Here is a 14911-nt window from a genome sequence, read left to right as displayed (position 1 = left end):
GATATGTAGGTGTGTCATTAAGCCTCTTTAGGAATTTTTTCACAATCTTGTTTTTTGGTTGTGGATGAATGGAAGGATGTTGCTGCAATGAGGCAGTCTCTGTGAGCTTTATATGCCTTAGTCACTTCAATTTTGTTGTAATTGCAGAGTGTGTATGGACACAAAGTGGTTGCTTTTCAATAAATAGATCTGCATTGAGTAGCTGGTTTATGCATGTTCTCTCTCCACAAGTGGGTTAATAAATCACACTCTTTAATTGTCCAATGGACAAGTTTACGATGTGATTGTGAAGTCATGAAAGCATAATAGATGAAGCCGATAATAGATCCATCTATAATTAGAAGTCCTTTTTTGAACTGTTCAATTGATTTTTTAACTACTTGTTTTTTGTTGTGTCCACTTGTAGCATTGTGAAGGATTATGGTAAGTGTTTTTTTGAATTTGTGAGTGAAAATATTGATGACTTCCATTGTGAGACTCATCGATGTTTTACAAGTATCATATAGAGCATGCAATTATGTAGCTCTTTCACTGAATGACTCTAGCTGTGATCCAAAGAAGAATGAGGCTCAAGAGTACGTGATAGAATTTGTTACGTGGTTCTCAAACAAGCACTGTTGCATTGTAAGTCTAAATTAATCAAAGCTTAAGTTTGTTTCCGATACACTATGGAGTGCTAGAAACAATTGTTGATTAAGAGGATGTGTTTGCATAAATAGCATGTCAATGTCTATCTCTTTTGGAATACTGAAACCAGTACGATTTTCCATTATAGAGAGAGGAAAAGAGTAGTGTTTGTTGTTTTGCATATAATTGATAGATAGAGAGAGAGGAATTGAGGAGTAGACACACATACACACACACACACACACACACAGAAAGAGAGAGAAAGAGCTTGTGTGTTGCTTTACAAGCAATGGACAGAGAGAGAGAGAGAGAGAGAGAGAGAAGAAGAATAATGTGTGTGTGTGTGTGTGTGTGTGTGTGTGTGAGAGAGAGAGAGAGAGAGAGAGAGAGAGAGAGAATGTTTTGTGTCTCTATGTGTGCCTATTTGTATTTTATTCTAGATCGAGAGAGAGAGAGAGAGAGAGAGAGAGAGAGAGAGAGAGAGAGAGAGAGAGAGAGAAGAGAAATACAAAAATGTTTTGAGTTCTCAATTCGCGGAAGAAGCGAACAATACTTACAAGCATAACCATAATACTTAGAACCACAACCAAAAGTGTGCAAAAGCACGTTACAAAGAAGTAGAGGATGCAAGCATTGGTTTTGTTTGAGGATATAGTTAGAACAAGCAAGAAAAGTAAAGGGGAGCTAGTAATGAAAGGCAAACATTCACAAGACTAAGATTCAGTTTGATACGCCACCACATGGCCACTCGTGTTGATTTTGAAACCGCCAAACCGTGAGGTTGTTGCCAAGGTATCTCTTGCCTCAAAAACGGACTCAACGTAAATTTGGTTGAAGGTTCTATCCAATGCAAGCATTAAATTGATTGATGCACCAATAACTTGCACATCAAGAAGCTTTTTGTCTTTTGTTGTAATACGTGCTTCCAGCTTCGGTGTTGTGATTATTGTGGTGTTGTTATTGCAAGATCCACAATAAGGTGCCTGCTTAATTCTATACACTTTTGTGGATTTACAATGCTTCTCCAGAAACACACTATTGAAGTTGACGAATTGGAGGGTGCCAACAACCTGGACAAGGCAACTATGTAAGAAAATGAGAGAAGTCACTCCTAATATATCACTATATGCTATATGAGTGCACCTCACGATTCGAACAATGCTTCTCCAGTAGCACACTATTGAAGTTGACGAATTGGAGGGTGCCAACAACCTGGACAAGGCAACTATGTAAGAAAATGAGAGAAGTCAATCCTAATATATCACTATATGCTATATGAGTGCACCTCACGATTGTAGCCCAACTTTTCGGTTTGAGCCTAAAAGACGGCGGCAAGCTCCTCTCTGAGGAGTGCACTACGAACATGCACTAGAATTTTAACATCCAGTATTGACAAGGTATTGGCCTTGGCAAGGAATGCACCGATGTTTCTTGCAACGCACATTATAGGGCCATCAACAACCATTTCTTGAAGCTATTGTTGGCAATCATCTTTGCCAAAGCTCACAAAACTCAACTACAAGAAAAGATTAAATATGGAAACAAAATAAAAAAGAGCATCAATATATCATGGAAGATTTCAAATGTATAATAAAAGAGCAGAAAACAATAAGCAAGATAGGTCAATTCTTACAAATGCCCTATCTGATGGGAAAGGACCATCTGCAATCAGAAGGTCACCAACAGACCCACCAAATCTTGACTGCGAGTTGTGATTTTGTAAAATAACAAAAGCAAGTGTGCTCAATTGAGAACGTCCACTCGAAGATTGTTGTGCACCTATCTCATCAAGAAATGCATGTATCTTGCAATCAGGGGCGAATGTAAGAGACACCGGGAAAGGTTCCGCTGTGCTTACAACAGTAGTAGCATTGATGTATAAGGAATACATTGATGACCCCCCATCTTCCCTATTTTTGTGTCTGACAATTGGGCTGTCAATGTGAACAAAGCCACCGAGGCGGAGCTTGTTGACATAGAGCTCTATGTATGGATCATTGATCACCACCGTAATAGTGTCGATGCATTCTTCATCCAAGTCGAGCTTCAAGTAACGGTTGTATTTCAGTTGGTCAAGACCAACTTTGTAGGTCCCATATAGATTCAATATATGACCCTCAATACAAATTCGTGGGCTTGAGTCAGAGATATTAGTGATCAAGAATTGTGGGAGAAGACTTTGAGGAAATGGAACAATGCTAAGATCAATAGGCTTCTTATCTAGTTGAGATGATTCACCCAATCCATACAAGCCAGAAGGTTGAACAAAGGCTCAATTTCAATCAGGCTCGGATCGTTGGCATTGCTAAGAGGTATGTCCTCAATAGGGTTTGGGACAATTGTTGCTTGGAGTGGCAAGGGAGGCTCAATAGACAAAGGCTCAATATCAAGAGGTGTTGGCTTGTTTAGCGCATGGGATGGAACAACTATTTGAACATATGGTTCCTTCTTGATATTAATGTGCTCCACCATAGGTTGCTTGTCTACATAATCCAAAAGATAGCAACAAAAACAAACAACTCTATGAGTTGATGAAATCGCTTTCAGAAAGACATGCGTTTCCAATAATGAATGCTCACATGCAGAGTTCATCAGTTCGTCCAAATGAAACAATGCGCTTGCAGTAGGCTTGTGAGGCCTATGAAGGTCCTGCTTCGATCTTTTGTGAGGTGTTGCTTATGTGCAAGCAGTTGGGGGCACGTCGGAACGTTTACCGCTTGAGATAGGAGTACCTTCTACCAACCTTCGAAGCTCTGTAGAAAATTAATTATGAGCACCTAACACCTTCCATAAATAATGAAAAGTTTAATAACGATAGGTAGAAACACAAGGAGTCATTTGTCACACGAACTGTTCAAGGTGACAACCTTGCCATATAACTACTCCTTGTATATCAAACCACCTAGAAGACAAAGAGGCGCTTTCAATTATAGGAAGATGGTAATCATATGAGAGTGGCAAATGTTGTTGTGATACAAGTGTATGTATGTCTGTGTGTGTTGGGGGGGGGGGGGGGGGGGAGAGAGAGAGAGAGAGAGAGAGATAGAGTCAATGATTATGTGGCGAGAATGATGAGATATTAAGCACCATAGATGACATGACACAAGACAAGATAATAATTCTTATCCTCATATATTACATAGGTAGCTTAGTTATGATGAAAGGAAGTTCGACACAAAATATGATAACCACAAGTCCATAGATGGCTTATTAAAAGGAGAGCATGTTGACCAAGTATCATTACTCAAGAGTGGCCTACCGATTGGCTTCTTAAAAGCTAGCAAACTTAAGAAACACTTGTATGCACCATCGATGGCCTATTGAAAGGAGAGCATGTTGACCAAGTATGATTACTCAAGAGTGGCCTACCAATTGGTTTCTTAAAAGCTAGCAAACTTAAGAAACACTTGTATGTATTCGCAAATATGGAGAAGAGGGCATGGACCTAGAACATTGATCTTTGAACTACATATTAGAAGGATTTTAGTCGTACAAGCCTATGTTCATGGAGAGAAGCCACAATGCGGGGACGCGAAAGAAATCTTAGGTGTGTCGCACAACACATGCATATAAAATGATCAAGCCATTTCGACCTTTGAGCCATATGGTGGTAGAAGGATTGTAGCCGTGTAAGCCTATGTTCATGGAGAGAAGGCACAATGTGGGAATGCGAATGAAATCCTAGTTGTGTATGCTCATTGCTTAAACATGTCGAGGGTTATGAAAGCTAGATTTTTAAAAATCAAGAACGGCTTGGTTGAACGCGAGCAAAAAGCCAAGACTACAAAAGCACTCAATAACAAGACAAGACGACAAAAAGAGAATCCGCAAAGCAACCATCACATTTCCATAACAATAATCAAAGTAAGCATGGTTAGACAATAATATCAAACAATCTTGCAATGAGTAACACATTCATAATACCGATCAACAATAGATTCGATGATACAAATTCTTAAAGAGTTTGGCCAAGCAAAAATAGTAAGTAGAACAAGACAAAAATCTTCAATAGGTCTCACCGCCTTTAAAATCCATACTGTCAGCACCATCAAAATCTCCACTGCTTACGTACCATTCTCGGCCTTCAGGAGCAAAAGAACTCCCACTGTTTTGTTTGGCAGCCATTGCCAAGAAAACTAATTTTAGCACAAGGTATTTTCACACAGTTCTTCACATACACAAAGGCACAACAATGCCTGCTTTTATAGACTTTCACAAGAGGTCTTCAAAAGTGACATTCAATTCAACTTCAACAAAGGCATTTGTTTATTGTAAGCTGAAAGAGCACGTTTGTCAAAGTAAGGGGAAACTTGAAATTCTCACGGTTTTCAGGTCAAAATTTGACGCTTTTGTCGGTAATTACACTAAAACTTGTGTAAATTTTCCGGTTTTCTAAAAGGCAAGCTCAAAATCTAACCGGGGTTTTATAATTTTAGCCGGTTAAAATACACTAGACCCTAGTTTTTTCTAACAGAGGTTTTTAGGAGGGGGAGGGGGGGGGGGGCGGGGGGGGGGCTCCGAGTTTCAATTGTCAAAAAGGAATAAAGAATAGAAAATTTTGAATTATTCAACCAAAATACCCCTCTAATTTGTGGAAATTCCCAAAACACCCTTCAAATTTCAAAAATACCCTCAATATTTGGTTATAAATTCCCAAAATGCCCTTCAAATTTTCCAAAATTCCCAAAACACCCTGGTCGTGAGATTAAATTTCTCCAAAGATAAAAACATTTCTAGCTTTTTATAAGAAGACTTATTGTGTATCAATACAAGATGCTAAAACTAGAATTTGACTTCGTTAAGTAGGCTTTGGAGATGAAATGCTTCATTATTTTTAGATATAATTGTCTTCTTTTGCAAGGTAATTTGTGAAAAATTACATGTTAAGCACTAGCAAACGGATGTCAATTGTCAAAAAGGAATAGAGATTGGAAAATTTTGAACTATTCAACCAAAATAGAAACAAGGATATACTGGGAATTTTTGAAATTTGAGGGGTATTTTGGGAATTTTCACAAATTATCATCATGATTACTCACACATCCCGACTTGCAATATAACGGTCATAGAAAGAGAATAAAGTGAGATTACTTCATATGTTTACTTCTCTCTCTCTCTCTCTCATGGAGGTCATTGTGAAATTTGACCTTGTTTTGAGTTGAAAACATGGCGATCTATATAATGTGTCCATTTATCATGTCATACATAATTTGAGACTGTTTTCGATGCATGTAGGCCATCATTACCGAGTAAGCATTAGTTTAGGTATGAAAATCTCCAACTGTAAAAAGGAAAACAGAAAATTCAATGTGTCATTCTTGCTTAAAACATCCTAGTGGATGGCTGTCAAATCCTAGCCATGCTGAGTTTCCAGTCTCTTCGAGCGTGAAGATTCCAGCTCCACATGATTAAATTGCTAGGCAGCGGTTGTGTGTCGTGCATGGCATTGCTTTGGTTGCCATTAATCACCTTGTAAGGCGTACGAGCAGACCTCCGTAGTACGCCTTCCATATAAGACCCTGGGCTACAGGACGCGAAACAATATGCGAAGAAAAGACAAAAGAGGCGTTTTCCTTCAGCTCTGCACAGGATCCGTACTTGCTGCGTTGCCTTTATCCACGCGTTGCAGAGCAGCAGCTGCCTTCATGCACGTGCTACAGAGGAGCCATACCGCACCCTGCCTTGAAAACGACATGCAAATAATAAAACACTAATCTTTTAACGCCACTGCATCCATATCTCATCCTAGCCGTCAAAAATCAACGGCTACAAAAATGCACGATTTCTCCATTAGCCCCCTATGGCCTCTCGAGGCCAAAAAGGGATGAGTTAGTATTTTTATCGTTTGCATGATTATCTGTTTGATCTAATTGTTGAATAGACTTTATTTTATAGATGTGCCTTTGCAAAAAAGGTCAACTTATCATTGTTCTACCTTTGTTAAGATGATAAAACTTTGATGATATGGTTTTTGCATTTGATTCTCAAGACGATGCTCAAACAGATTGATGCTTGAATTTCTCTCCCCTCTCTTCTCAATAATTGCACACATCTCAATATGAATGAACATAGATACAATGAGAAAGAGTCATATTGATTCCGTGAAAATGTTACAAACTATAATAGGTAGTTACAATTGCAATTACAACTCGGCATCTTGAGCGAGGTCGGCTAATGTGAAGCCAAGGACAAGGGGCTAGCTTGAACCGAGTTTGAGGGTTGCATATATAAAGGGCCAGAGGTCGGGCGGAGAGTATGATTCTAGATCCTCTAGTCTCAAAATAGTACACTACAAAAGGTTCTTCATATTAGCGACACTAGCAGTGCGACGTTCAAAAGTTAAAATCCACGACGTCGTTATGAGCGTCGCTATTTTTTTTGTTGCATAGCGACGCTCATAATGACGTCGGCAGAGGTAAAAAATAAACCAAGAGCGTCAAAAATTCAGATCTTAGATCTGAGTTTCGACGCTCTAGCGAAACAGGTAAACCCGCGCCTCTCTCTCTCTCTCTCTGGAGAAGAAGGAGAACCAGATATGCTCCTTCCCTCTCATGTTCCCTTCCCCTCTTTCTCTCTCTCTCTCCCTCTCTCTCTCTCTCTCTCTCTCTCTCTCTCACACACACACACACATTGTGTCTTTGAGAGAGAGAGAGAGAGAGAGAGAGAGAGAGAAAGAGGAGAAAACAAAGAGAAAGAGGAAAAGAGAGAGAGAGAGAGAGAGAGAGAGAGAGAGAGGGATAGAAGATGAAAAGACAGAGGTAAGGGGAGAAAACACACACACACACACACACACACAGGTAAAATGTAGAGAAAATATGAATTAATGGAATGCTATATTAAGATTAGGATTATGTTAGATTTAAAATTACATTTAAGATTAAATTAGATTAAGATCTAAGATTATGTTAAATTACATTTAACTTATATTTAAAATTTATGCTAAATTTAAAATTAGGTTAGATTACATTTATGTTTAAATTAAATTAGATTTAGATTTATGTTGAGTTTAAGATTAGATTAGATTTAGATTTATGTTAGATTTAAGATTACGGCAAGATTTAAGATTAGGTAGGTTAGATTTAGATTTAAATTTAGGTTAGATTTTAGGACACGTCAATGAAGGGGGAGTTTGAGCTAAGCTCAATGCTTTGCCCAAAGTGCAAACACTAAGTACACAACGCAATGAACTGTTCCATCAAAATTTGACACCTATTATCTCACCCACTAATCATGTTCAATTAGCTCAGAATCACCATATGTTCAATTAGGTTATATTTAAGATTAGATTTTGGATTTAGTTTTTATTAAAGTCTACCTTTGGGATTACGGAAAAAAATTGGAGTTAAGCCAATGGTGATCCCTCTCTTCCTCTCTACAGATACGACCTTAAGTTGGAAAGCTTTCAACGGCAAGATACTCAGATTGGAAGCCAACATGTAATGTGCACAGTAATCCCTCGAACAAGGATTTGTTGTGAAGAGATGTTAAGATGCTGTGAATTGCTACAGCTAAAGAAGAGGCAAAGGGGTTTTTTCCACTGCATGCATTGCCATGTAGACATGGGTGTGTGTAGATTTCTTGTACGCACAAATATAGGCATTGACTAATAAAGACGAGATTATAACCCGGTGGTTCTGATCTTCGTGCACCTCTAGACCAAGGTGTGCGGGGATTGGACATGACTAGAGAATGTGAGGTAGTTTACAGTGTGATCAAAGAGAGAGAGAGAGAGAGAGAGAGAGAGAGAGAGAGAGAAAAGACGGAGGATGCCAATAGAAGATTAAATGTATGTCCAAGTTATAAGGTTTTTACATTCATTATGAGTAGTGATGACGATGTGGGGCCGTCCAACCAAAACACCTATCTCTCAACAAGGATCTTATGTCCTTGTAATCAATGCAAACATGCTGTGCGACGGACAAAACGTGTTTCTTTGCAGCATGTTCACAAATTTGGTGAGTTTGATCCATCTATTATAGATAGCGTTGTTGCCAATAATAACTCGTCGGACTCTAATGGCTGGCCAACAGGCAGCAATCTTGCAACTCAATAGACGTATTTGCAGGTGCCTTGGTCAAGCAGCATACGTGAGGCCACAAGATGTAGCCTTTGACATCTTGGAGGATGATCATGCAGACCACATTCCCAACGAGGCTATGTTTAAGCCCGAGATCAATGAAACGATTAAAACTATCATGGATTCAGAAAGGCTTATCTATGATGATATGATAGTGAAGCGGATACGCCATTGTATGATGGAGCACGTTGTCGAGGAATTTGCGGTCTTGCCAGGAAAGCACCGGGCTTATGGCTATGAGAGTTTGTGAGAGAACTCAACAAAAACTATATGAAGGAGTTAAACCATAGATGCCATGAAGACTAGGGTTTGGAAAGAAGTGTAATCAAAGAAGCCCGACTCTTTCTCTCTTGCACTCACGCGCACAAATAAAGAACACAAAAGAGAATGTCAGAATAACACAAAGATGAAAACATCAAGGCTATGGTCATATCGTATCATGGGTAATATGAAAGGGTTAATAGATGAGTTAATGGCATTCAATCTTGGCTGACCAAATATGCTACGAATTGTTTTTTGGAATTGTAGTTTTGTGCTTACCATAATAGATATACTTTGTCTAGTGATTGGGATTAATTGTGTGTACAAATCCTCTTGGTTCATAGAAAAATAACTACGCTTACGTCAAAAGAAAAGTTATAGTCTATGAGAGGTAGTATGATGGGATCTGGTGATAGAAGTATTTCATTGAGCCTTTCTGGACCAAAGAGAAACACTATACGTTGCTGAAAGTGTATTTTACGGCTAATCCATACGTTAATTCTAATGGATCGTACAGAGTGAAAGCGATAGATATTATCATCATGTGGGTTATTCATCTAGGATAGTATGTGAGAAATGTAGATATGAGAGAAGTGAAGAGATGAGAAGTTTCCCTCCCAAGCCCTATTCTTGCCCGTAGGCAATAAGGATACTGCAGGGAGAGATGTACCTGTAGCAAAGAGAACCTAGAATTTGTAGAGAGGATGAATTACTAAGAGTGAGAGATAGGTTTGGTTAGGGAGATGATATTAGATTTATATATATGTTGGATTAGAGATGAAAAAGAAAACAACAACAAATATAAAAAAAATCAATGTAGAACACATCTTACTTAACAAACCCTTTGGCACCATTATTGATGGAGAGAGAAGAAGAGGGGAGAACTCTACTTTGATTGATACGCCAAGTGCATGACCTTCTTTGATTAGAGTTGATCTTCCAAGGTTAGCTTGTTGCAAGAATGGCTAGTCTTCTTCTAGGAGAAAGTGTAGGCTTGGGCTTATGTTAATGGCTAAGTACAATTTGGCATTTCTACTCACTCCCTCATGAATTCCTCTCATCCATAGATCACCTGAGCATTCTGTTAGTCCGGGATAGTCATGCATGGTCCACATTAGAATGCCTCTTATCAAAGCATTTCGTCGACCTGTGTGTCGGCTCATATCCACCACTTCTATGCCAATCCACAATTGTTGTAGCTCTTCCAATAGTGGACAAAGATACACATCCATATTCTTCACTTTATATCGCCCCTGCACAATCAAGCTTAGCCATAGCTGCCCCTTCTTTGTAGTCAACCACGGGGGAACGTTGTAGTTGACGATGACAACGGGCCATACACTGTAAGATGTTGATCTTTGACCAAATGGATTTACGACATCCATAGCCAGGCCTAAGTGCAAATTTCGAGCTTCCCTGGAAAAATCCGACCATGTTCCATCTATATATTTCCAGGCTGCAGAATCTGCAAGAATCCATAGCACACCATCCAAAGATTTATTCTCCTCATGCCATGATGCTAGGGCGGCCATGGGCTTACATTCAAAGAAATGCTTGATGCGAGGAAGCAGAGGAAAATGTCGCAAAAGATTTTGCAGAATTTTTGTTCCATGGAGATCTACTCGATATCTCTCGGAATCACATTTCGAACACTTCTCCATGTCTATGTATTTCCCTCTAAAAAGAATGTAGTCATTAAGACAAGCGTGGATCGAATTGTAATCCATCCCCAGGTTTCGCAAAATCTTTCTTGCTTCCTTTCGGGAATCTGGCATCACATTATCAGCTGGTAGTATGTGCTCTTTGAGCAATCTACACAACATAAAAATATGGTACAATTGTGTAAAAATCTATCAGATCATTATACATTTAGAGTTTTATTAAAGTAAACTAATTGTAATAGATCACCTGAAAAGCGTTGTGACGCTAGTATCACTCCATCCAAACTTTGCCTGCATGTTGAGAAGAACCAGGAGCGCTTTCAATGTAGACACAGGTGCTCCATTATACAATGGCGTATCGGCTTCACTTTTTATATCAACATAGATAAGCCTTTCTGAATCCATGATTGTCTCGATCATTTCATCAATCTCAGGCTCAAACATTGCCTCGTTGGGAATGTGGTCTGCATGATCATCCCTCGAGCTGTCAGAAACTACATCTTGTGGCCTCACATATGCTGCTTGACAAAAGCGCCTGCGAACACGTCTATTGGGTTGCAAGATTGCTGCCTGTTGGCCAGCGTCAAAGTCCGACGAGTTATAATTGGCAACAACTCGATCTATAATAGATGGATCGAACTCACCAAATTCGCGAACGTGCTGCAAAGAAACGCGTCTTGTCCGTCGCACAGCATGTTTGCAATGATTACAAGGACATAAGATCCTCGTTGAGAGATAGGTGTTTCGGATGGATGGCCCCACATCCTCGTCACTACTCATAATGAGGGTAAAAACCTTATAACCTGGACAACAAATTTAATATTCTATTGGAATTCTTCTTCTTTTATCTCTCTCTCTCTCTCTCTCTCTCTCTCTCTCTCTCTCTCTCTTTGTTTACACTATAAACTACCTCACATTCTCTAGTCATGTCCAATCCCCGCACACCTCGATCTAGAGGTGCACGGAGATCAGAACCACCGGGTTATAATTTCATCTTTATTGGTCGATGCCTATATTTGTGGGTACAAAAAATCTACACACCCACGTCTACATGATACTGCATGTAGTGGACAAAACCCCTTTGCGTCTTCTCTAGCTGTAGTATTTCACAGCATCTTAACATCTTTTCATAGTAGATCTTTGTTTGTAGCATGCAGGTACTCCATTCTTGCAATGTAGCTGATGTCTGCTCAAGGCACTTAATTCTTACTCTAGATTTGACGGGATGTGGTGTGTGTGTGTGTGTGTGTGTGTGTGTGTGTGTGTGTGTGTGTGTGTGACCCTTGGAATCGTTATCTTGCATCACTAATTTTTGTGTAGGCTCAATTTGCTCTTCCATTAGCTGATCATGACGGCTTATTATATGGTAGCAGTAGTGGAACATGCAGGTGGAATTGCTGGTCCGCATGGACTGTCGAGGCTGTGAGCGCAGGAAATTTTCTCGCCATTTTTGACAAGCATCGGTGGCTCTTTGAGTTGTGCCTACATGAAAATCTAAATCTAACCTTATCTTAAACGATAAAAAGAAGAAAATGGTATAACCTTTCTATCACCCAAGTGTGGTAGATTGGTTATGCCATTTCCCTCTTCAATAACATGTAATTAAATAACGTAAATAAACCTAAATCTAATCTAATATAACGTAAATCTAAATCTAACGTAAATAAACCTAAATCTAATCTATAACGTAAATCTAAATCTAACGTTAATAAACCTAAATCTAATCAAACGTAAATCTAACTAAAAATAAACCTAAATCTAATCTAATTTAACATAAGTCTACATCTAACCTAATCTTTAACGTCTTTTGGGATAGTTTCTTATGACGTTAAAGCTCTCTTCTTCTTATGTGTGTGTGTGTGGGGGGGGGGGGGATGTGTGTGTGCCAAACAAAAGAGAAAAATGGTATAACCTTTCTATCACCCAAGTGTGGTAGATTGGTTATGCCATTTTCCTCTTGAATAACTGGTCTTGAGTTCAACTCCTCGTCGGCTAGATCTTTAGGTCTCTTTAATTAGTTTCCTACGACATTAAATTAAACTCTCTTCTTCTCGGGGGTGTGTGTGTGTGTAGGTGTGTGTGCACGCCAATAAAAAAAGGAGAAAAATGGTATAACTTTTCTATCACCGAAGTGTGATAGATTGATTATGTCATTTCCCTCATGAATAACAGGTCTTGAGTTCAACTCCTGTCGACTAGATCTTTAAGGTCTCTTGGGATAGTTTCCTACGATGTTAAGACTCTCTTCTTCTTCTTCTTCTTCTCTCTCTCTCTCTCTCTCTCTCTCTCTCTCTCTCTCTATTTTATATCTTTCTCTTTCTCTCTCTCTCTCTCTTTCTTTTCCTCTCTCAATGTGTGTGTGCATTCCTTGTTTATGCATGTGTGTGTGCGTTTTTGGTTTATGCATGCTCTCTCTCTCTCTCTCTCTCTCTCTCTCTCTCTCTCTCTCTCTCTCTCTCTCTTTTCCTCTCTCAATGTGTGTGCATTCTTTGTTTATGCATGTAAGTGTGCATTTTTTGTTTATGCTTGTGCTCTCTCTCTCTCTCTCTCTCTCTCTCTCTCTCTCTCTCTCTCTCAAAAACACAATGTGTGTGTGTGTGTGTATGAGAGAGAGGGAGAGAGAAAGAGGGGAAGGGAACATGAGAGTGAGGAGAGGGAAGGAGCATACCTAGCTCTCCTTCCTCTCCTCGTGTGTGTGTGTGTGTGTGTGTGTGTGGAGAAGAAAGAGAGAGAGAGGGAGAGCGCGCGTACCTTGCTTGCTTGAGCGCGCGCCGAAAACTCAGATAACTCAGATCTCAGATTTGAGTTTTCGGACGCTCTCGGTTATTTTTTTTGGCATGATAGCGTCGCTATAGGCGTCATTATGAGCGTCGCTATGCTATACGTAACATAGCGACGCTCATAGCGACGTCGTGATTTTTCACATTTGAGCGTCGCAGTACGAGCGTCGCTACTATTATGTACCTCTTGTAGTGGTCCCTAGTATACCTTAGATGGATTTGATAAAGCCTGAGACATGCTATGGTGAACCACAGACGATGAACGCATACCTGGGATTGCGTTTTATAATATGTATTGTATTCACGTGGCTTTTTGTCCATTCTTGTCTATATGCCTTCATTGTTGAACACCTTGTCGTTGAGGTAGATGGTACTCTCTTGCATTGCCTCATTGGCGTTTCCGCAGTCGGCCCTCAGTCACTCCCCACCCACAAACAGCCTTGCGTTCTTACACGACCGACTGCAGTTGCCACCTTTCCAATCGCATTGTGCATTTGCAACTCAATCATGTTAGCACTACTCCGGAACAAAGGCACCTCTCTCTCTCTCTCTCTCTCTCTCTCTCACACACACACACACACACAACACAACACAACACAACTGCATTAGAATAACTCACCTCTGCTCTGCAGGTTAGAGCTACACGCAGAGTAGCGGCAGTGCAATAGCAGCTACAAAGACCTGCTTTTTTTTCCTTTTAAAGCTTTAGAAAAAAGACAATGATGAATGCAAGTGGGTGTGCCACACTTCAAGGTGAATGATGCTATCATATACAATAACGCATGATAAGATTGCTTCATATTTTATGTTTATTTTTCTACACTCAAACAATGATGCATTGGTAAAGTTTTGATGGGTTGTCTTCCGGACCACACACCTTAAACACATTTGAATTTTGTAGGAAGCGGAGTGCGATTTCCGCTAGAACTTCAAGCTCCTTGTGCAAAAGTACAAGCCAAAGGAATCCTATAAGGACAAATAGACCTTGCTCTTCTAACGAAGAAGCAGGAAGCATGCATCGCTACTCGCTAAGGTTTAATTTGAAGCCAGCTTGAACTCCACTGTGAATCAACCTTCAACAACTCGCAAACGGCTTTCTTGCATTACCATCAGGGGCGACCCTTTGCACTATTTGGCACGGGCGTTTTCAAATGGGATCGACGGTGGGGGTCATTCGGGCCATCGGATGCATTATTGTAAATTCAAACGGTCGCGTAAATTCGGGACGAAAAGTAAAGTCGGGCCAGTAGGTAAATTCAAGTCCGCACCTTGAGCCTCGAACCCACGATCTCCCCCATGTGATGCATGTGCTCTAACCACACACCCGCATGCGTTCGTTGAAGTATGTAGCATTTCAATGCCACGTATGTAAATGCGGACCGATTAGTAAATTCAGGCCCGTAGATAAATTCGGAACACGCAATTTTGTAAATTCGGGCTGCCCAATCGCATGGCTCATAATGCACGCGCCACACCTTTTTCACTTCCACCCTTGATCCCATTTG

The 14911-nt window shown here is 40.0% G+C and overlaps 1 protein-coding gene and 1 pseudogene across 1 annotated transcript; both read right to left on the bottom strand.

Moving 5' to 3' along the window:
* Positions 1-1340: 1340 nt before the first annotated feature.
* Positions 1341-3099, bottom strand: LOC147446171 (uncharacterized; annotated as a pseudogene).
* Positions 3100-13329: 10230 nt separating this feature from the next.
* On the bottom strand, positions 13330-14911 carry LOC147446170 (uncharacterized). Its single transcript, XM_086526186.1, has 3 exons — positions 14284-14911; positions 14026-14100; positions 13330-13879 (listed from the first exon to the last, which is right to left on the bottom strand). Exons 1-3 carry the CDS (start codon positions 14419-14421, stop codon positions 13820-13822), a joined length of 273 nt encoding a protein of 90 aa, XP_086382312.1. The 5' UTR covers positions 14422-14911; the 3' UTR covers positions 13330-13819.

The sequence above is a fragment of the Adiantum capillus-veneris genome, chromosome 12, assembly GCF_014529385.1.
Source record: "Adiantum capillus-veneris isolate H3 chromosome 12, ASM1452938v2, whole genome shotgun sequence".
NCBI classification, from domain to species: Eukaryota; Viridiplantae; Streptophyta; class Polypodiopsida; order Polypodiales; family Pteridaceae; genus Adiantum; species Adiantum capillus-veneris.
The sequence above is the reverse complement of the archived record's forward strand: the minus strand, read 5'-3'. Positions and strand labels throughout refer to the sequence as shown.

Excerpts from the sequence above, each read along its gene's own strand:
- LOC147446170 (XM_086526186.1), bottom strand. The coding sequence starts at position 14,421 with ATGCTTCCTGCTTCTTCGTTAGAAGAGCAAGGTCTATTTGTCCTTATA. Across the intron at positions 14,101-14,283 it reads AAAATTCAAATGTGTTTAAG|GAAAAAAAAGCAGGTCTTTG; the intron begins GTGTGTGGTCCG and ends AAGCTTTAAAAG. Across the intron at positions 13,880-14,025 it reads CTCTAACCTGCAGAGCAGAG|GTGGCAACTGCAGTCGGTCG; the intron begins GTGAGTTATTCT and ends GCGATTGGAAAG.